General features: G+C 43.5%; 4 protein-coding genes and 1 pseudogene across 4 annotated transcripts; 4 read left to right on the forward strand and 1 right to left on the reverse strand.

Moving 5' to 3' along the window:
* Positions 1-323: 323 nt before the first annotated feature.
* Positions 324-2,073, forward strand: LOC127774417 (uncharacterized). Its single transcript, XM_052300659.1, has 2 exons — positions 324-1,414; positions 1,510-2,073. The coding sequence occupies exons 1-2, from the start codon at positions 424-426 to the stop codon at positions 1,524-1,526; spliced, it is 1,008 nt and encodes a 335-aa protein (XP_052156619.1). The 5' UTR covers positions 324-423; the 3' UTR covers positions 1,527-2,073.
* A 325-nt stretch (positions 2,074-2,398) lies between these two features.
* Positions 2,399-5,568, forward strand: LOC127774222 (RAN GTPase-activating protein 2-like; annotated as a pseudogene).
* A 1,290-nt stretch (positions 5,569-6,858) lies between these two features.
* Positions 6,859-10,772, forward strand: LOC127774859 (cysteine proteinase inhibitor 3). The gene is made up of 4 exons (XM_052301150.1): positions 6,859-7,177; positions 9,241-9,466; positions 9,853-9,941; positions 10,467-10,772. Exons 1-4 carry the CDS (start codon positions 6,953-6,955, stop codon positions 10,479-10,481), a joined length of 555 nt encoding a protein of 184 aa, XP_052157110.1. The 5' UTR covers positions 6,859-6,952; the 3' UTR covers positions 10,482-10,772.
* Positions 10,773-11,837: 1,065 nt separating this feature from the next.
* Positions 11,838-16,975, forward strand: LOC127772545 (65-kDa microtubule-associated protein 5). Its single transcript, XM_052298480.1, has 11 exons — positions 11,838-12,066; positions 12,534-12,737; positions 12,813-13,067; positions 13,146-13,361; positions 13,962-14,117; positions 14,231-14,390; positions 15,140-15,291; positions 15,407-15,494; positions 15,905-15,978; positions 16,064-16,138; positions 16,516-16,975. Exons 1-11 carry the CDS (start codon positions 12,013-12,015, stop codon positions 16,792-16,794), a joined length of 1,713 nt encoding a protein of 570 aa, XP_052154440.1. The 5' UTR covers positions 11,838-12,012; the 3' UTR covers positions 16,795-16,975.
* Positions 16,976-20,594: 3,619 nt separating this feature from the next.
* LOC127772849 (WAT1-related protein At5g07050-like) lies at positions 20,595-22,708 on the reverse strand. The gene is made up of 5 exons (XM_052298832.1): positions 22,332-22,708; positions 21,855-22,224; positions 21,582-21,740; positions 21,333-21,484; positions 20,595-21,235 (listed from the first exon to the last, which is right to left on the reverse strand). Exons 1-5 carry the CDS (start codon positions 22,619-22,621, stop codon positions 20,947-20,949), a joined length of 1,260 nt encoding a protein of 419 aa, XP_052154792.1. The 5' UTR covers positions 22,622-22,708; the 3' UTR covers positions 20,595-20,946.
* Between the last annotated feature and the right edge of the window lie 247 nt (positions 22,709-22,955).

The raw sequence follows: 22,955 nt of genomic DNA on the forward strand, positions 1-22,955 counted from the left end.
TAAGTATTTTAAACTTCAAAAATGGATTAATATGATTTTTTTAAAGCATCTTTCCTATAGAATTTTTTTGCAAAAAAACGCACCGTTTAGTAGTTCGGGAAACGTGCGCGCAGAAAACGAAGCAAAACTCACTCACAATCACCTAGATCACCCAGGAAAGAACACAGCCTTAGTGTTGGCAACTAGTAAGAAGAATGTGGTATGGTTCGCTTGATTTGACTACAGGATGGTAAAGACACCGAAAAGCAAGTCCTGAACATGAACGCTAACAATAAGAAGATTAAATCAAAGCAAAGCTAAAGCTAAAGCCCAAAAAAGAAAAAGCAAATGATGCCTCCCAGCTCTCACTCGAACTGAAGCAAGGTATCAATCTCCGTGTAACTTGAGCTCATGCTATATGCCGACGACCTTACCTAGCATGTAATGCTCTTACACACACTCATCTCGATCCCGTCTCGAGTGACCACCATAGCAATGGCGCCGCTAGCACGTCCTTCCCTAGCTGCGTTGCTCGCGCTGTGCGCATTCGCCGCGGTGGAGCGGCCGCCGGCCGGCGTCGGCGCCGCCAACGTGCCGATCACGACGTGCCGGTCCTTCTGCGGCAACATCACGGTGGACTACCCGTTCGCGCTCCGGGCGGGGTGCGGCCACGCCGGGTTCCGCGAACTGCTCTACTGCATCAACGGCGCGCTGATGCTGCACCTCCCGTCGGGCTCCTACCGCGTCCTCGACATCGACTACGCCTACCGCGGCCTCACCCTGCACGACCCGGCCATGTCCGACTGCCGAGCGCTCGACCGCTCCCGGGGCGGCAGGGGCAACGGGTTCGTCGTCGAGCCGTGGCGCGCGCCGTACCTGGCGCCGGACCCGGACAACGTGTTCCTCCTCCTCGGCTGCCGCGCCAGCTCGCCGCTGTTCCAGGGCTTCCCCGACCGCCACCTGCCGTGCCGGAACGTCTCCGGGATGGGCTGCGGCGAGTACTACGGCTGCCCCGCGTGGGACGACTACGGCGGGCGGCGGCCGTCGGGCGCCGCGTACGGCGCCGCCGCGCCGCCCGAGTGCTGCGCGGTGTCGTGGGACGCCATCCGGGCGGTGAACGTGAGCCGCCTCGAGTGCGAAGGGTACAGCAGCGCGTACAGCCTGGCGCCGGTGCGGGCGGCCGGGCCGGCCGGGTGGGCGTACGGCATCCGGGTGTCGTGGGCGCTGCCGGAGGCGAACCGCGGGTTTTGCGGCGCGTGCCGCGCCACGGGCGGGGTGTGCGGCCACGACGGGGACAGCCACGGCGACCTCTGCCTCTGCGGGGACTGGAACTCCACCTCCAACTGCGACTCCTCCGCCGACGCGGCACGGCCAAACGCCGCCTCCGCGGCGCCGCGTGCCATCGTCGCGCTTTGCTTGGGTGTTCTTGCCTCAGGTAAGCATCGTGAAGACATCTTCTTCTCTTTTTTGGGGTGAATCTTATTCCTTCGATCGTTTGCTGACATGCAAGATTGCTGCCTTTTTCTGCAGGATTTTCATTTCTGTAACGGTGGTAAAATATGTGAGTGAATTTTGATCGAGTGATCTACTAGGGCTCTTTAGTGTTGTTTATATGCTGCTTCTCGCGTTGGATCTTAGAAGTTCAATTCATGGAAGGAAAGACACTTTTTTCCCTCTCCACAATATCAATATAGAAGTGATTATCATGCGGGCATGTATCTCCTATACCAGAATGAAACAATTACTAGATGAACAAGAAATGTTTTGTAAGTGTAATTTTTAAGGCATGTGTCCTTATTTGCTGAATATCTCAAAAGTCACCACTACTTCAACTGCAATTTGTTTAGTCTGTTTTTCTTTTATTTTGTTTATATGCGTGTATACCTATTTTGAATTTGTAATTTTTATAGAAGGGCATGTGACACAATAGTTTATATTATCATTTTTCAAAAAAAAAATCAGAAAAAAGGATGCATGGCCTTGAGGGCTAGGGGTTTTTTCGTTCATTGCAACACATTAACACCCTAAAATGTGAAACATGTCATACTTTGTTATGCAATTGTTTGGTTGAGTACTTCAACAAGGCAAGCTACATCTTAGAGCATGAGCAATGGGTATCCCTGGCTCGTACCTTCATCGACGCCGTCCGTCTTCCGTCCGTGAGCCGTGCCCTTGGAGGGAGGCACAACCCCTAGAAGGGGGGGGGGGGGAGCGCCTCTGGCTCCTCAACTCCCTTTTTCTTGAGCCACCGCTTGAGGCTATACGTTGGGCAACCCCGGTGCTCTGTCCCCCACCTTCCCCCCTATACTTTTCTAGTTTTCCTTCTTGCCCCTCTCACATCAGCATGGTGAGGCGGAGCCGACGGCGAGCACAGTGTGGTGGAGCCGGAGTAGGCGGCGCAGCCTCGTCGGTGTGGTGAATGGCGACGAGCGACGACCCTCACCAAATCCAGCTGCTGGCAAGCCAGATCTGGGAGAGAGACGACGGCGGCTTCGTCGGCGACAGCAACGGTGAAGAGGCCGACCATGCCCCGCGTCCTGCACGCCATCGGCCACCCCGCACACCGCTCGCCGTCCGCCACCGCACCCGGCGACGAGCGGTGGGGGAGAGAGGGAGAAAACGGTGACGGGAGAGAGAGGCCGTGCGGAGGGGGGAGAGAGAGGGGGGGCATGGGAGAGTGGATCCGGCACCGACGAGGTGGATGGCGACGAGCGGCGGCTGACTGGGGAGGGAGGTGGCGGCGCCGCCTACGCAAGAGAGAGACAGGGAGAGAGCGGCGACGAGAGGGGAGGGCGTCGGTGGCAGGAGAAAGCAGCGGCGGCGGTGGGGAGGGATAGGAGGGAGGTGGTGAGAGAGGGAGAGGGAGAGGAAGAGACGCGGGCAGAGGGGGTGAGAAAGAGGGAGGCGTCGGTGAGAACGAGGGGTAAGGGCAGAATTTTTTAACCGGGCCTATTTGGGCCAGGACACCCGTTGTGGGCTAGAGTATCTCCACTAAGTTGCTTCAGATTTTGAAGAGCTCATCTAGAGTATTCTCCATTGGGAGATGAGTTCTCTAGAGTGCCCTCAATTAGTGAGGGCACTCTATAGGGGTGGCTTTGGATGTAGATGCCCTTAGTTAGTATGCCGGCCCACCTCTCATGCTCTTACTTTAGCAAAAGTTTACCACCTCATGTGACCAATAAATTATCGGGTACACTTTGTATGCTATCCCATATTTTTGACAAATTGTGGTGTCACAAAGTTAACCGTCAACTAGAGAAGATCTCAACTTACTTCTTTTACTGCGTGTATGGACTAATCGGGTTTCTTTGCAATAGCATCTAGCTACTAAGTTATAGGAGAACACATTAGTTATGATCAACTTTTGTCTATATGATCAAGGACGGATGTTCTAGATCAAATGCTATAGTAAATCGCTACAATGTCATTTAGGCTCCATTTGAATTTGTTGCAAGCTAAATATTATCACCGGCAAGTAAAATGGGACATGTCATTAGCACATGATTAATTAAGTATTAACTATTACAAAATTAAAAAATGGATTTATTTGATTTTGAGAGAAACTTTTATATAATTATTTTCACAAAACACAGCGTTTAGCAATTTGTGAAACGTGCTAACAAAAGACAAGATAGAAGCCACATGCAGCATCATATTCGAACTAGCCCTTGGTTGTTTGCATCAGGATGAGAATATTGTATCACAAGACTCAATTTCACTTTGACATAGAGTACCATCCATCATAAATACAGAGGATGCACATACATTATCTACCTCCTAGAAACATTTCAAGAATTGTGTAAGAGTCATAAAATTGTTCTAGATTCGAGAAAAGATTTTTTTTAGATAATTGATATCTCATTAATAAATGAAATTACATCCAATCTCTGTATCTTCAATATATGAAAAAGAGAGAAAAATAAAACATAATGATACCATGTTGTCTTGGAACAACTTACCCTTTTACAATCCAAACTACAACACAATGACTACAACCATTACAACACCTTCAAGAAGGGAAAGATATTTGTTTGCCCTTAACCAACTCAAAGGTTAATGTAGGATATTCATCTAGAGGCGTCTACGGACAACTTCTTCATATAGAAAATTTCCGATGTTGTATTTTTTTTTGGGGGGAATAGGCAAAAGAATTGTTACAAGGTGTTACAAGGTTTTGAAAGAAGCAAAGTGTTACAAGGTTATAGCCTTGGGAGGCTATACTCAAGAAAAAAAAAGGAAAAGCACACCATGTCATGTGCCCACACCACCACCACAACCACCACACCATGAGGAAACATAGCCACGACAAAGAACCTCTAAAACGAGGCCTCCAAGAAGGTTACAACATTAGAAACGCTGTCATTTTTGGAGAACCTGTTGTTGATACACCTTTTTGAACCTATTGATATTGTAATCGATATATCTGGTAGCAAGTGTGCTTTTATTGAGACAGATGAAGCGAAGGAACTTTTGAGCCCACTTACCAAACTAGTACAAATAAATGGATTTGCTTCAGCAACATGAGCTTGGTATTGGTGCTACCAATGTTGCTAGGCCTATCCTTGAATCAATCAAAAGCAGCTCACAAAGGTAGATATATCTGATTTTGTTGCTAGAAGGACTCAGGATGGCCTTTGATGTGATGCGCATCTCCTCAAAAGTATTAGAAGGTGATGTATTGAGATACTTGAACATCTCTGACAATGCCTAAGGTGAGAAGGGCGTCAGAGCATTTGAAGAGCTCCTGAAATCACAGGACACCCTGGAAGAAGAAGAACTATATATGATGAACAATGGTATATCAGAGGAAGCTGCAAAAACTTTTTATGAACTTATTCCTTCTACCGAGAAGCTTAAGGTTCTCCACTTCCACAATAACATGATGGGGGATGAAGGTGCTATGTTTGTTGCGGAGATGGTAAATGTTCTCCTAATCTAGAGTGTTTTAGGTGCTCGGCGACATATGTAGGACCTGATGATGGAGTTGCTTTGGCCGAGGCATGGGTGGCTCTTAGAAAAACCCTTTCTAAGTTTTAGATCTTACTGAATTGTATCTCGGTGACCTCAATCTTGAGAATAAGGGCACATTAGCAATTGTCAATACCCGCAAACAATTGACACCTCAGATTGAGGTTCTTGAAATGGCTAGAAATAAGATTAACACCAAAGCAGCCCAAGCTTTGGCAGAATGCATAACAACACTTCAATCACTCAAAAAGTTGACCTTGGCTGAAAATGGACTGAAGGATGATGGTGCTGTGGTAATTGCAAAAGCATTGGAAGATGGGCACCGGGATCTGAAGGAGCTTGATGTTAGCAAAGAATATGTTGCAGAGGATGGGAGCTCGGTGTTTTGCCCATGCAATCGCTAACAAGTCATGTTTTGTGCAACTAAATATCAACAGGAATTACATCTCTGATGAAGAGATTGATAAGGTGAAGGATATTATGAAGAGTGGTAAGAACTTGGTGGATGTGCTTGGGTTACTAATATAGAATGACCCTGAGAGGGACCTTGATGATGATGGCAAGGAGGAAGAGGATGATGGTGAGTGGGACTCAAAGTTGCAGGTCTTGAAGGTTGAGTAAGACGATTAATCATGTTTAGATCAACTAGCTACTACCTTATTCTCCAATTAGCTTCAAAATGTTTCTCTTGTCAGGTTGACTTTACACTTTGAACAGACGTATTGCGGCTTCATTATTTTGAACACTGAGTCGAGCAACCAAATGGTTTAGCTTGGCGGTTTATCCGAACTTATGTAACTTTCCATTAGAACTTCCATGTATCAGCATCAACTTGGTTGTGAGGTCAAGGATCAGCTGAAGCTGGACCCTTATTATCATTTGGATACATTTGTTGTGATATATTTTAATGCTCTGTTTTGTTACAATACGTGATATTACTACATATCCTTGGGGCCTGCCACAATCCTTGGGTTAAATCAGATGACCCAGCTGCATGTGATCGTTATTTGTTTTCTCAATCGTGATCTCATTTTTGTGTGTTGAAATCAGAATAATCTACCTTCCATCTTCCAAAATCACGTTTTATTAAATCGAATAGTGCAAGTTCACTGTTCTACCGGTAGTGATGTGAAAGGATTCATAGCTCAATGATTCATGGTAGTTCATTCGCCATGCTCTATGCCATCGAGGGTCCTTTTTGAATCAAAAGATTTGTATAAAAATTTCATAGGATTCAAATATTATTTTTTTCCTATTTAGCCTTTTGATACAAAGGATTAAATCTTTCAAAATCCTATAGCAAGAGCTCCTACATGTTAGAAAATTTTCTTTGAGTCTATTTCTCTTATCTGATTCCTATATTTTTCCCACAATTCAATCAAACAACTATTTCTGTGTGTTTTGTAATCCTTTATTTTACATTTACATTTATGTTAGATTTCTTAATTTTCATGTTGATCCATTTTCACATTCCTACGATTCAAAGATTCAAAGGGTTCTAAATCTCATATTATTTTCCCCGAATTCTGATTTTTTTAGACGTTTTTGTCCTTTTTTTTTGGCTGAATTGTGAATTTTTTTCAGACTTTTCCGTATGATCTATACCACTGATGTTCTTTTTTTCTTTGAGAACAATCACTGATGTTCTTGAGTATACAACTACATGGAACGGAACAAACGGCGAAGAATCGTGCCATATTGGCAATTTGGCATGCTGTTCGGCTTGCTCGCTTTTTTTTACTGCGTGTCTGCGCCGGACACAGCCAAATCGCTCCGCGTCCCGGTCGAACTCCTCACTGACCTACCGCCCGATCCAACGATCGGACGGGCCAGATTAGGCGACACGTCTTTGTCCCCTCCACGCCAACCCTGTCCCCACCCGCGGCTCGCTTTCCCCAACCCGAAGTAGCCTAGCACCACACGCCGACGCGAACCAACCAACCGGAGAGGAAAGGAAAGCTCGGGATCGGAGCAGTAGTAGTACTAGGACGACTCAACGACGACGATGCTTCGCCGCCGCGGCTTCTGCTGCTGCTCCGGCGCACCCGCCGCCGCCGCCGCCGCCTTGCTCCTACTGGCCGTGGCGGCGGCCGCCCCCCGCGCCGCCGGGTTCCACCTCGGGGGCGACGAGAGCGTCCTCGTGCGGGGCATGCTCGCCGCGATCCGCCGCGAGCAGGCCGAGGCGGAGGACGCGGCGCGCTTCGCCGTCGCGGAGTACAACAAGAACCAGGTCCGCTTTCTGCGCCTTCCCCTCGAGTTCAATTCCGTTGGATTTTCTTTTATTTAGTTCTTATAAATCGGAGAACCGCATCAGCTTACGCAGATATAGGTCTACTAGTCTCCTTACAAACAGGTTAAATTAGGTCCATGAACCGGAGTAGATTGCATTATCTCGCGAGAGCACTTCACTTTATCACCTAGGTCTGGTCAGCGCGGTGCAGATTTAAGACATTAATCTACTGCTGATAATGTTAGAATCACTAGCTAGTCCTGGTTCCGTTGACTTAAGTAGGAACATACGATTTGTGCAATGAAATTGTTGGAATCGTATAGAACCTTGGCAATTTGATGTTTTTGCTTCAAGCTGTAAACAGCTAGCACTGATCAATGATGATCACACAATTATGCGTGTGCCTTATTTGCGACTATAGTATCTTGCCCTGTTGTTCTGAGTTACTTTTCTTTTTTAAGATAAGTTGGGTTTTTTTTTGGGTCAAATGTTCCTTTTCTTTTTTAAGATATGGAAGATGAGTAATACTAACATTTACAGCCTCTGCATTTGGTGCATCGAGCCGAAACCATAGTAAGCGGTTGGACAAACCCCAACCTGCTAGAAAACTGAAACATGCTAGTAGTAAAAAAAATCTAGAAAGCACTAAACTGGGAGGCTAGACCAAAAAAGGAGCATAACCAATAATTAACAAGCCTAAGTGAGCTGTATCATCCAATGAGGCTATTAGATCCTTGGCTTGCCTCCATGGAAACTGAATTTTAAGGGGACAATTGTATCCATGCCCCCACTTTTAACCTCAACTGTTGTTTTACCCTCACTTTTTAGGGTTCGCAATTTTACTCTCACTTTTTGAAAACGAGGAAGCTGGTTGCCCTCAGTTTTGACGCCTGGTTTGACGGTGTTAGTTCTAGGGCGAAAGGACATTTATATCCTTGGTGGTGGTTGTATTTTTTCCTTATATCTTCCTGTTAACTTCTTCCTTGAAAATCTATTGATAGGATTTCGGGCCTGTTTGGTTGGTGCCTTCAGCAACATGCTTGATAAATTTGTGTGCCTGAGAGACATGAGTGCTTGCCCGGTCAGGTAGCCTGAGAATGAACTTGTTCATGGCAAGAAACAAATCTGAGCATAACTGCATCTTCTCTCCAACCAAAATAATTGTACTGTCTAGCCTCCCATGAAAAAGTCATTCGTGAATCAAGAAAAGAAAAAGAAAGGAGAACACGAGGAAAGAGATCCCCAAATCAACGGATTTGCAACAAGAAGAGAAGGAAGGAGAATACAAGGAAATTAAGAAAATCCCCAAATCCAATACAGTTGCAAAAAAAAAAAAAACCATCCATTATTTCTCCGATCTGCATGTGCTAAGCAAAAATCGAAGGATGACAAAGATCCAACAGTAATTGCTTCGTGTTGACGGCCAGATCGAGCAAAGCAACAGAGATGACGGCATCATGAGAAAACGGCGGTTTCGATCGATGACGGAAGCGGCGGCGGCGGCTGCTTCACTCGACCGCCACTCGCCGGGCCTGGGAGCGGACACCACGGGAAGCCCCGCGACTGCCGACCCGCCGGAGACTTGCCGCGTCTGGCCGCCACGCTCGTCGCCGCACGCACGCCGACGTCTCTAGGTCTCGGGTTGTTCACGGTTCACCACGACCAATGGTTGACTCGGTGGGGAGGAGAGGTGAAAGATCCCTATCCATTCACTCAGGGGTAGAATGGTAAATTAATATTTTGTAAATAAATTTTTCATTGCCATTTGTATTTCTTTAACCCAAAAACGTGGGACCCACCTAACTGACGTCAAAACTGGGGGCAAACGGCTGGTTCGCTTTCAAAAAAGTGAGGGTAAAATTGCAAACCCTAAACAATGGGAGTAAAAGTGTAAAACGGTCAGTAGTTGAGGTTGAAAGTGGGGGCATGGATGCAATTGTCCAAATTTTAAGATGCTCTCTGCAGATCTTCTGGAATATTGTGACATTTCCTCTTGTACGCAGGATGAATTCTTCATCAAGTATTTGTTCTTGATTTCTTCTAATTTTAATCTTGTTTCTCAGGGTGCTGAATTGGAATTTGCACGGATAGTGAAAGCCAAGCGTCAAGTTGTGACTGGTACCTTGCATGACCTGATGTTGGAGGTAGTTGATTCTGGAAAGAAAAGCCTGTATAGTGCAAAGGTATGGGTGAAGCCGTGGCTAGATTTTAAGGCAGTCGTCGAGTTCCGTCACGTTGGGGACTCCCAGTCACAGTCGGCCACTGCTGCTGATGGTAACGCTGGGCAAGGTATGTTTCATCTCATTACGTTTCTGGAATAGTTTCGGTAATAATGCTGAGTGTTCTCTACATTACTGAAGAACTTCTTATGCGGACAGGATGACAGTTGTATATTCTTTTAAGTTTTGAGCAACTTCCCCATTAATTACGTATCTAATGTATAATTTTCTAGGAATTAAAGCGAGTGCAGGAAAAAAATATTTAAATGATATGACTTGTCATGTTGGCCTGATAATAACTCCTGAAAAGCTTCCCTAAAAACAAAATTCTGAAAAGCTAGAAACTTGGTATTGTTTGGCAAACCTTCATATCGTGTGTTTTCTGATATATGAATTTCATATCATCCGGTTCAATCTACTGGGGAGAAAGATAACTCGTACCAGTTGTTTTTCCAGATACTGCTGATCCCACTGTGGCATCAAGGAACGACCTGCACAACACTCAGAACAATAAAGTCTCTGTTGACCTGTCAACCTTTTCTCAGGTATTGTCCTTCATCCATCTCATGCTTTTATGGAACTCATTATTAATGCAATTTCTATCAGTTTGCTGATTGGTAAGCCTGCTTGTCAACTTCTAGCGCATGTTAATGGGTTAATCTTTGGCTTGATTTATAGATAGTAAGAAATAATGGCTTTGCATGATGTCCTGAATCCTGATTCAGGCTAATCCTTAAAAATTTATTCTGATGCAGGCTAATCCTTAAAAATCTTGAGAAAGAACTTCATTTTAAAGCACTTGCATTGTGTAGCTCTGTTTTGTATATTTGGTTTGGTCCTTCGGCATATGTGGTATACCGTACTACGTCCTGTTCAAAGAGAGACTCCCAGGATGCATGCAGTCAGACCATATAATTTCTGAATAAGCATATGATCTAAATATGTAGTTTTGATTATGAGAATGATGAGCATTTTGTGTAAAAGTAGGAACATTTTTCATACTGCATTTGCTTCTTTTGGTTCATTGTGAACAAATCTTGACTTACAGTTTAACTCATATTTACTTTCAGACATACTCGGTGTGAATCTAGCTCCATGGAGAGGATATGGAAGACTTGAGCTTCTGAGAGCTAGCTGTCAGTAATTTGTGAAGTAAAGTAGCTGTTATCCTTTTGTGAAGTTTTCCCCACTGTTATGGAATGATGTCTAGATCGTAATATGCCGTTGAGCAGACATGAGTTTGACATCTGGAGTGTATATTTGTTGCTGCAAACTGCAAAGTGAACACTCCCATGTATATTCCATACCTTTCGTTCCCATGCATGTATAGCTACCGTTGTATGGTATACCCGCTGCATGTGTTTGCATTTCATCGATTCTTCTCCTGGTCTATTGTCGCTGAAAAATGCTTTGTCGTCCTGATTCTGCCAGCAGCACTTTTTCATGCGACCTGGCTACTCTTTACTCAAGATTTGCCTTATTTTTTTTCAGGTAAGAAGACGATGCTAATCGTCTGATTGCCTGATGATACGAAGAACGGTTTAAACAACAGTTTTTTTTTAAAAAAAAAACTTTTCATGTCATAATTTAGATAACGATTATACAACTGCTGAATGTTGTCTATTTACTAGTTTTCAATGGATTTTACAAAATTTGTAATTTAATTCTGTACACTTGACAAAGTGGTATGGACAATTGTCTATAACATTTTATAGTCAGTCAACAAATGCCATCCTTCTCTTTTATTTCCTTCCTCCACAAATCATTGCAAATTCTATAAACATATCGCCTATATATAAACAAATGACATCCTTCTCTTTTATATAACACAACATTGTTCATGCCCAAAATTTAATGACAAGTAACGTTCCTAGAATTTGGCCACAACCTAAACACCCATACTTCGCCATTTTTTTATCAAGGTTCAAATTTCAAAATACTAGTCTCTCCATCCTAAAATAAGAATATTTTTCACCTATGCCATACTTCTTTTGTAAAAAAAAAAAACTACTTCTAAATTTGATTCTGTACATCACCAAACCCATAAATGAGTTTTTTTTGGATGGAGGCAGTACATACCAATACAAAACAAAAAAAAAACTACAATACCCATATTTTATCATATCCCAATGCAATTGTTTCTCACTTTATTTAATCTCAACATAATTACTATTTTCTGGTTTCACAAACTTCGATACAATTATTACTTAAATTGAATTTACTTTGGGATAAATGGAAAAAGTCAACATTAAATTTATTATAGAAGGGAGTAGTATCAAAATTCAAAACAAGCTTTCAATTCCTTCATCCTCTCTTCATTTCTTCTTTCAAATTCCATTTCTTTCTTTTTGTGGCCCCAACCCTAGGCCGGGCTACGGGCCGACCGTTGTCAATCACGGTCCAGCAAAGCAGCCGAGAACGGCGCACCTAGTAACCCCTCGTCTCCCGAGTCCCTCATCTCCCTCGCGTCGATTCCCCTTTCTCCCGCTCTTCCCCTTTCAAATCTCTCTCTAGCTGCTCCTCTCTATAAACCCTAGTACTCGGGGGGCACCGCGCGCTCCGTCCCCCAAATCCGATCCATCCCGCGAGATCGCCCCGCGCCCTTCCCCCTCGATAATGGCGACGGCGCCGCCGCGGGTATCCTGCGGCTCCCTTCTCCAGGAACTTCAGGTCCGATCCCCGCGCCTGCTCTGTTCATACGGCCTCCTGGGACGCGGTTTTGGATTCAGGTCGAGGGCGTGTTCTTTTTGGTGCGATTTTTTTTAGGGAAGTCGTGGTTGATGGTGGGTGAGGGATTCGAATCATATATTTATTTTTTATTTTGGCTTTTGTGAGGAAAGATTGTTTGCTCTTTGGCGGCAAAGGTACTGGTATGTGGCCATGTGGGCGGAATCGGACGACGATCTTTGTGTTTTGTGATCCTTTGCTCTGTATATCGTGAGTACTTGTTAGAAGCAAAGTTATCGCTCCTTATTTCGTGAATTCGATTGTGCTCATTATTAGATTTTGTGGCGTCCCCTGATGATAATCTCGGTTCCCTCTTTTGTATCCATGTGTTCTCATCACATTGGATGTAAATTCTTTAATATCATTTATGCCTTTTTATACGAATCTGCTACTGTTATCTGTTGATCCAGGTACTCTGGGGACAAATTGGCCAGAATGAAGCAGAAAGAGACAGGATGATATTGCAGCTAGAGGAGGATTGCCTCAATGTTTACAGAAAGAAAGTAGAGCAAACAAGAAAGCAAAAGGAGGACCTGATTGAAGAACTTTCTTTTGGTGAATTGGATATTGAAAAAATCCTTTCTGCTCTTGGAGAGCGAGAATCTTTTTCTAGGGTGTGTGAATTGCTTTATCCATTCCATGCCTTTTTGTATGTATCATTCGCTTATTGTATGTTTTTACATATGCAGGTAGAGAAACTTGGGGGTACATTACTGGAACAACTTGCGAAAGTAGAGCCTGTTCTGGAAGATTTGAGACGGAGGAGGGATGAGCGAGTCGAGGAGTTTATGGTTGTACAGGCGCAGATAGTTCGGCTACATGCAGAAATTTCAGGAACAATTGAAAATGGGGATCCTGTACCTCCTTTGGTGGATGAGACAAACCTATCCTTAAGGAGGCTAGCAGAGTTTAAGAGCCAGCTTAAGGAGCTCCAAACTGAAAAGGTTGTGCACCATCTTTAAAACTTTGCCTCCCAGATTCTTGAGCTCTTATGTTTATATTGATTGTTTTAAAATTTTCAGAATCTCAGGCTGCAAAAGATTGATGTACAGATCAATTGTATCCATGAAATCTGCAACATGATGTCTCTTGATCTCAAGAAAGAACTTTATGATGTTCATCCCAGCTTCGTTGAGTTGGGAAGGACCACATCGATGAGTATAAGCGACAGCACACTTGAAAGGCTTGCAGGAAAAGTTCATTCGTTAAATCAAGAAAAGAAACAGAGGCTTCGGAAGGTATTTATATTTGTTGCCTCACTTATTAATTGTATCTCTCAAAAACATTGTTCATATAGTAAAAGAAGTTGCTACATCATTCTTATTGCAACACTTTCACATTGTTCGTTTGTTTCTACTACTGTTTGAAAATTTGGCCTTCAGTATGCTAGATATTATTATGTGATTCACCTTGACAAAAGCATAATTTTCAGGAAATTCTCTAGGGCCATATAATGGAAATTAAGTTCATTGTATTGAGAGCATAATTTTTGAGATCATAATGTAACAGCTTACCATCTTATATTTTCATTTTTCTTACTTCATGTACACCATCTCCGGATACTCAGATTGTGTACTGTCAAGAGAATGGTTTCCTGACTTTACCATTCATAACAGAGTCACACTAATGTAATATTTTTACGTACCATTATACTACAGCATTTTTATTTTCCATCAAGTTTTTATTCCTCATGTGGTCCCTCTTGTTCTTCACATCGTCTGTGCTTCGCTGGTGATTTGCATGTTATTACTTCATGAATTTACAGACGTTTATTTTCACTCCATGTTTTTTCCTCATATATCTATACTCACTGCTGAACTTTGCTTTCTGTTTTGCAGTTGCAAGATCTTGGCAGCACACTTATTGAGTTATGGAACCTAATGGACACACCAACTGCTGAACAGAAATGCTTTGACCATGTTACTTCTTTGATTTCAGTCTCACCAAACACAAAAATGCCCCAAGGATGCCTTGCACGTGAACTTATTGAGAAGGTTACAATTGATCGACCATTTTATGTTCTTTTGCTTTATTTGGATTGTCATTAAAGCTAATGTCTCTGAGTTAACTTAATTATTGTGTAAAATCCTTTCACTCCTTATTTTAGGTAGAGGTTGAGGTTAAGAGGCTGAATTGTTTGAAAGCCAGCAAAATGAAAGAGCTTGTATTAAAGAAAATGATTGAGCTTGAAGAGATCTACAAAAGTGTTCACATGGATATTGACAGTGATTACGAGAGGAGAATTCTCAATGATCTTATTGATTCTGGTATACTTCTCTCTTGTTCCCTTCAACCTGAGAAATTCATGACTGAAGTCATCATACATTTCTCTTCTTATATTGTGCCTTTCCATTGTGTTCTGGTAGTGAAGCGAACTATGTTTTCATTTGACTTGTAGACAAACTCAAATCTTGGCATAAGAATGAAATAGGTTCCTTCTAGAACAAAATGTACACGTATTGTTTGGTTTCTAGGAAAGGCCTGTTTAATTGAAACCACTGGTTTCTTATTATAGCATACCCTAATCCACAAACATTATCATGTTGTTATCATCTCTTAATACTTTTGTGCATTTGTTATTTGATTATAAACCCACCAAATACTGTTTAGAACGTGATGTAATTGTGCCCCATATAACTTGCACTTATCCTTAGAATGCTATTATAATATTTTTCCTTGATAGACTGAATTATCCTTGTACTGCTATTGTAATGTGCGTTTTACATCTGGATACACAAGTTGCTTCCCTTCTTCATGAAAAAGAAGAATGATTAGTTAATTATTTTCATTATTCCAAATATTTAGTGTACTATTAATAAGATTTATGATTAGCAATTACAATATAGGTTGTTTGCTTCACTTTTAGCCTTTATGTTGATTCAGTCTTCAATTCCATCTGGATTTATCCAATTGTTGTGGAATTTATTAGTCACTTTTGATAATTTTCTCTTTAGTGTATCCCCTTATGGTTTCTTACTGCTAATCATCAAATTTGATGATATTTGCACCTTGTCAGGTAAAGCAGATCTCTCAGATTTGCTTACAGGAATGGATGGTCGAATTACAAAGGCAAGAGAGCACGCTCTAAGCAGAAAGGAAATTCTAGAGAAGGTTGAAAAATGGACATTAGCATCTGAAGAGGAGAGTTGGCTTGATGAATATGAAAGGGTACCTTAAATTTTCTCTTTTTGACAGGATGCTCTTCAGTTTAAACAGTTGCAACATATCTTCAGTCTAACTTCATCTGTCATATATCAGGTCTAATTCTTAGTTTTCATTTCAGGATCAGAATCGCTATAATGCTGGTCGAGGAGCTCACAAAAATCTCAAGCGCGCTGAAAAAGCAAGGATGCTGGTTAGCAAAATTCCATGTAAGCCTATATACTTGTTTTTTTTTGTGCTGTACTGGTTAATTGGAGATACCAGATATCTTATGTTTTAATGTACTCCAATCATTAAAGATACTTCAAAAGGCCTATCATCACTATTTTGGTTTACATAAAGGGTAGCTAATGAGTACATCAGTATTCAATTGATCATTTCTCTTTTTCGTTTATTCCTTAACTATATGTCTATATCCATATGCTAAATTGCTTCTTGAAATATTCTTAGTGGTCCCTATTTGGTGTAGGATCTACTTTCTAGTTGCATTAACAACTACCATTAGTTCTAACATCTGAACTTTATTTCTGGCACTTTTTTCTTGTTTTAAGTTTTTTTTATCAACAAGTTATCACTGAATATACCTAATTTTCAACTTCCATGTGATTTTATACTTTAGCTCTGCTGGAGAATTTAACTGCTAAAATTAAAGCTTGGGAAAAGGAGAACGGTGTCCCATTTATGTATGATAAGGCAAGTCCCGTTTCTCAATGCTACTGTTTTAATTAATTTTGTCAATTTCATCTTGCTTATTTACAATTTGGGCTTTCATTTACAGATAAGGCTGTTGGATAGTTTAGAAGAATACACCTCAAGAAGACAGCAGAAAGATGAGGAGAAACGGCGATCGCGGGTTGGTTTTTGTTTTCTCTGCCATCTGTCGTGCCCAATCTTGGTTGCATTCGTTAGTGTGTTCAGTTTGTAGTTTCCTTTAGCATATATTGCTAGTATATCCATAACTATGCTTTTGCTTGGCAGGCGGATCTACCGCTGACACTAACTGTTGGGGGTGACCCCTAGTGTCCATGGTGGGCGGACGTCCTGCCATGGCACGCTAGATACTTTAGGCGTCTTGTTTTTTTATCACTTATTGGCAGTTTTGCCAGCTGAATGTCTCCTTTATTTCATATGCATGATCTACTTTTAGTGATACTATCATGGAAGGAGAGGTTAACTTCCCTGGTACAAATTCCATGACTTAATGTTTTTGGATGTTTCTACTCTTTGCAGGAGCTCAAGAAACTGCAAGAACAGTATGCAGCAGAACAAGGTGCTACGTTTGGAACGAAGCCAAGCCCTGCGCGTCCACCTTCGGCTAGGAAGCCTCTTGGGCAGAGCTCGAACGCCAACATAATCAGTGGAACTCCTACCAGCCGCCGTGTCTGTACCCCGATGGCACGCAAGGGAGGCTTGTCTTCTGGAAAAGTGAAAGAGGCTGGCAAGACAGCCTTTATACCGGCAAACTATGTGGCCCTTCCCAAGGATTGCTCAGACAATTCTAACCTGTGAGGCTGTGAGAATGTCAACACCAGTTATAAGTAGGAGTCTTTTACTCGGGCTTCTGCCTTTTCATTTTGCTTGATCTATTCGATTAGCATCTTGCTAAATAGTTGGTCCGTTATGTGATCTGAACTTTTGATGCGAAAACCTTTCTGACGTGAAATGACCCCATCTATAGGATGATTCTGTACTGGAAGATTCCTGATTTTAACTTAACAGTGTCCATTTAAATTATGTTGTCTTTCAGTCCAAAAAAAGTTGTCTTTCCAAAAAAAGTTTACTTGACTCACCTAAAGTAAATTTCATCTCCCGATAGTTTCTTCGGTTGATACTGCAGTTATCTGCAAAATGGTATTCTAATTTGTTCTTATACTTGTTTCTCAACAATTATATATCAAAATGGAGATTTCCTTGTAAATAATTATTCAACTTATGAACAGTTATTACTAGTAAACAATAACAGTAGTCAGCAACTGATACAATTCTGTTTCATTATTTACATCTGAGGACTATTCAAACTTTATGAAACAAAGTGATTTTGAAGTTTGCCATTTCATTTACAGGACAATCTCATCATATTTGTGGGTCATGTGCCTGTTCCCTGATACACAACCTTCTCCATTAGTAGTTGCCCATGCTCAGTAGTCAGTACCACTAGTGTAATGCAGTCGATCTCATTCTCGTCTAGAAGTTAGTGTGCCTTTCCTGTCATTCCATTGGCCTCAAAGTTGATTTTGGTGCTTCATGTCCCCTTGCTCTCTTGATGCTAATCCAACAGGTAAAGTCACGGTGAATCTCTAGTTAAATAATTCAGTGACATAAGAAGGTAAGATTATATTTGTTCCAAAAGTAATGCTTATCTAGTCGAATTTGGTTCGATCATGGGTGCTATTGTATTCAACCTTTGATTACAGTAGTATTCAGCATTTGTTATTGTTCTCAAGTTACAATGCAGACTGGGTTTCTCATTTGTGCCGTGCTGTAAGCCTGTAAATCGTGATATCCTAGTTGGTTCACACAAGTTATGTGTAGGTTATTGCAAAGTATGTGCACCAACCTAGGGAACTCTACTTTGGGACTGAAGAATACTTCACTTGCAAAACGACACAACTGAACTATTGTACCATCTTTTTTAAAGACAACAGTGATGTTAATAGTTTGAATAATATTACCCAGAAACTACTTTGCAAGTTAAAGTAATCCCAAAGGCAGTGATCATAAACTTTCCTAGTCATTTTCACCGAGCTAAATGATGAGGGTGAGAAACTGAGAATGCTCCTTTGCGAGGTAAAAGACAGGAGTTAGTTAAAGGTTGCATGTTTCTTTTTATAAAATCCAATCATCTCCAAAACCCTTTCACACATTTGTGTCCCTCAGCTCTTCACCACCCCTTCACCGTATAGCCAGAGTCTGATACTAATTGTAGAATCGTAAAGGGCCTTTCTCACACCAAAAGCTAGCCATTGAGGTGAGGGGCTCCCCCACTTTATATCTGGACATTTGACCTTCCACAACTAATGTGAGATTATTCAACACTTTTGTTTTCATAAGTTAAAGTATCAAAGCTCCCATTACGATAATTTATTTGTATCCTTAGTTGAATACTTGCTTGGTCGTCTCAGAAACTGTTGTTTTATCTGCTTTTGTTGATACACAACAACAGATGGAATCAAAAGCTCGGCACTTCTGAAGCAGTGCTGCAACTTAAAATATCTTATACTAGTACTACGTTATAGTGCACAAGCTTAATTTACTGTTTAGAGCAATCATGATGCAATGTCCTGTTTATAAACGTGCTTAAATTAAGAAAATCGCAAAGAAAAAAGTTAAAAAACTATAGGAGATATTGTAAATTGAAGCCATTTGGATTTACAGGAATCATATATGCGCAATTTGAGGTAGCAACATGGCTTGGCCTATATGCATATTGCCGGCTGCATGAGTGACATATCATACTTATGCCCATGCCGTATCATGTATTGTGCATGATTAAGACCTAGCTTAAGTCACTTATTACTAGCATTTCTGTTCCTGCTTTGTGCTAATGTGGCTGGAATTCTTTCCGAACTTTGTGCTAATCCCTTGAGCATGGGTTCTGAAGTAAATGGAACAATTAAGAGAATGTAGGCTGAGTGTGGGCACACTAATGTTGTGAGTGTGGTTTGCTTTATGTGTGCATCGCTTCTCTACACAGAGATAGCTTTTCTGTTATTCATAAGATGTTGATAGATGTTCAGTGGAATCACTTTATTTTCCCCCCCTACCTGATTAGAGGATGAGTGCTGGATTCAGTAAACCATCTACTCCTAAACCAACAGAAGTAAGCATGCTTCACGCTAATCAGTTACTGTAATACATGAAAGAAAAGGACTACTGTAATAAGTTAATAATTGGCTATAGCTTCTGCCAAGGTCGAAATAAATTTCATTATCTAAAAACAATGAAAGAAAGGACTATCTGCCGAGACAGGTAGAGTTGCAGCATGGATTTTATCTTAAGATAACTAACGAACTAGTCACCTGTTTGATTAAAAGCTCAGCATCTGCCGTTCCTTTCTTTTCTGTTCCATCTGTTAAATCTGCTTTCATGGCTTGTTGCATGGTTACATTAAGACCTGTCTTGTACTGTTCTTCTTCAGGTAAACATTGATCTGAAGAGTAATTTTACAGTTTTTGAGTAGATACTATGATGTACCACTTTTTCTATTGTAAATTTGGTACTCATAGTACCAATTTTTACACTAAATTTTTTTACCTCATGAAACCTCCTTAAGGACTATAAAATTACTCCTGATCTGAAACGTGATTGACAGATAAGCTGCTGTGCTGCGTCATGATAAGAACCAAGGGCGTGAGCGTGATGCGCATCGCCTTGCATAATTGAAACCCGTAACGTGTATCGGTTTTCATGTAGCGAGTGATGCAGAGCCCATTAGCTTCCTGAACAAGTGACTACTGCTTGTCATGTGTGCCTCATGCAGTTGCATACATCTTGCAACTTGATCTGATATTCCCTGAAGCAACTGAAAGCCAGAGAGGGAACCTAGTAGAGAGCTTATCGAATTCGCGTATCGATCGGGATCCCTTCCCAGGATTTAGAATGAGAAAAGACATGAGAATGAGAATTTTCTTTTTGGAAGGGGAGGCACATGGGCATCAAATTCAGGTATTGTTCTTGTTCCTGGCACTAGTGTCCCTAATGGATCCAACTTGTCCACTGCACTGGTGTTGCTGGCCATGGCTTATGGGGGCCACAGATTGGAATTTTTAAATATATCAGTTAAGAGCGAGATGCATGTTGGTTTAGAGCTGACACTGAATCTTGGCTAGTGCATGCTAAGTAGGATCAGCTTTTAGGCAATTATTCCTCCAGCTCCCATATCACTGCTTAATGCTGAGATTCTTGGATGCTATCCTTGCCAATTAAGACAGGGTTCTTGGAATCAGTATGCATCGTTGGTGTTGCCTAGCACACCAATAGCATATTCACATGCAGTGGATGCGTTTTACTTCTTTTTCTCAACATGGAACGGAACCAATATTCTGCGCTAACCGACCGCATCACCTTGATACGTAGCGAAAACGCATATTGAAATCGGGATCACTGTTTAATTTCATACATAAAACTGAAAAGTTTTGCTTTTAGATGTACTAAGTTCTTTTCTTTTGCAGAGTTTCAGGAGAGCTTCCTGCCTACACCCAATCATGGGAGCTTAAAGACTATATGATTAATTTCTTTGTGCACTAGCTAGCAGTTACTGTTGCATGAAACAGGAAAAACAGCTACCAGAAACAGGGATAACATGACATGACCAAACACTTGCTTGACATAGGTTTGGAATCTGAGGTCTAGTGGTTCACACATGTCATCATTGAGTGAAGGGATACATTGCCTTAGATGAGATAACAATCCCAACCTGAAATCATCTGTGAATAACCAGATCGAGAGAGGTTACAAAACTCTCCCTCGTCGATTGCATGACTGCATCCTCCTCATCTTCCACACCACATTAGCTTTACTAATTACTAATTTACTACTACTTAATTACCACCATTGCTTACATCATTATGTGCCACTACAACATCTCAGGGAAGAACAGAGGCAAGAAAAGATGGTGAAATGACGCAATGGTTCACCGATCAGTGGACCTATCTGTCTAGCCTAGGCCTCGTCCTTGCCCTGCATCCGGGCTTCCTCGGCGGGGACCGCGACGGCAACCACCGCGGCGTGCTCGTGCGCCGCCGCCGCCGCCGCCTTGCCGTTCACCTGGGCCTTCTCCAGCTGCACCTCGTCCAGCTCCACGATGTCCATGACCCTGCCGTTGCCGTCGACGCCCTTGATCGCCACCGGGATCTCCATCGCCTCGGCCTCCTTCTTCTCCGCGTTCTCCTTGTGCTTCCCCCAGAGCACCGAGTACAGGCCGGCGACGATCAGCACCGACCCAATGATCCTGCAAAACCAAGAACGAAACAGCAAGAACGTGAACATCCGATCGAGCTTGAGCTCTGCCAGTCGCCATGGTGATTGGTCGATCGATGGCTACGTACCCTCCGAGGTAGATGTTCTCAGCGAGGATGAACGACCCCATGATGGCGACGATGATCATCATGAGCGGGCTGAACGCCGAGGCGAACACGGGCCCCCTGCTCTGCATCACCAGCCCTTGCACGTAGTAGGCAATGCTCGATGTCACGATACCCTGCACGTACAGATCGGTTCTTGGTCAGTGTCACGCCATGTTTGATCCCCCCCGATCGATGAGGCAGAGGATGGGTAAGATGGTTTTCGAGACTGACGGCGTAGGCGGCGGCGAGGAGGTTCATGTCGAAGCCGATCTTCCACACGGACATGCTGTGCTCCATGGCGAAGGTGACGACGATGGCTTGCAGGGTGCCCACGAAGCAGATGAGCGTGGTCAGGGACAGTGGCGCGTCGTACCTCTTCAGCGTCGCGGCCTGCAAGAACAGAGCAGATTCGACCGAACACCTTGAGCTCCAACGTTCTTGGAGCGAGCAACTAATCACGAGCTAAAGCGTTGCATGGATTCATGGCGGCATCTGTATATTGACCTGGAGGATGAAGAGGGAGGCCCAGGCGAGGGTGGCGATGATGAGGAAGATGGAGCCCCTGAGCCAGTCCTTGTCGGCGGCGGCGGCGGCGACGGCGTCCTGGTGCGGGCCGTGGAGGTGCATGTGCTTGGTCCAGACCATCTCGACGGCGCGCCCCTTGTAGAGCGTCATGAGCATGGCGCCGGCCACCGTCACGAGCGTGCCCACCACCTTCGCCACGCACCTCGCCTTCTTCAGGTTCACCTTCTCCATCCTGAAGATGACGGCCATGACGAAGGTCATGGCCGGGAGCATGTTGCTCATGGCGCAGGAGAAGGTCGGCGAGGTGAACTTGAGCCCGGCGTAGTAGAAATTCTGATCGATCACCGGCCTACACGTGGACATACATACACATTGGCCGGTCAGTGCGTGAGAACAGAGCAAATACTGTGCTAAAAAAACAGAGCATATATCTCCAATTTTTGTATGCGTACGTACCCGAGGAGGGCGAGGACGAAGATCTGGAGGAAGACCCAGAAGGACATGCGAGGGCGGACCTTGCGCTCGAGGACGAGCGCGAAGGGCGCGATGGAGAGGGTGGCGAAGGCGTGTCGGTACACGACGAGCACGTAGTGGCTCATGCCGTGGTTGAGGGACACCTTGGTGATCACGTTCATGCCGGCGTACCCGAACTGCAGCGAGACCATCGCCACGTACGGCTTGCACTTCTGCATCAGCGACTCACCGGTGGCCTGCCTCTGCTGCTGCTGCTGCTGCGCCACCGCCATTGTCTGGTGCTCGATCGTGTACACGACGCGCCAAGACAGATAGTGAGGCGGGAGTAAGCTAAGCAGTGGCGCGTTCGCGAGCTCGCTGCTGCTTCTGAGGAGAGAGTGTGGCAAGCGGAGGGGTCGCGTATTTATAGCCGTTTTCTCCGCCGCCGCGGCGCGCATCTTTAGCCGAGCGGGCGCGGGAGGCGGCTTCTGCATGGCACGGATGGTTGGGCTGGGGGTGATTTTTCCTTTTTTGAACTTTTTAATTCTAAAATATACCTTAAAACGTATTTATTTTCAAGATCTGAATCTTTTGGTCAGACGATACTGTCACGCCGGCTTGAATAAC

This window comes from Oryza glaberrima, chromosome 5, assembly GCF_000147395.1.
Source record: "Oryza glaberrima chromosome 5, OglaRS2, whole genome shotgun sequence".
Classification (NCBI taxonomy): Eukaryota; Viridiplantae; Streptophyta; class Magnoliopsida; order Poales; family Poaceae; genus Oryza; species Oryza glaberrima.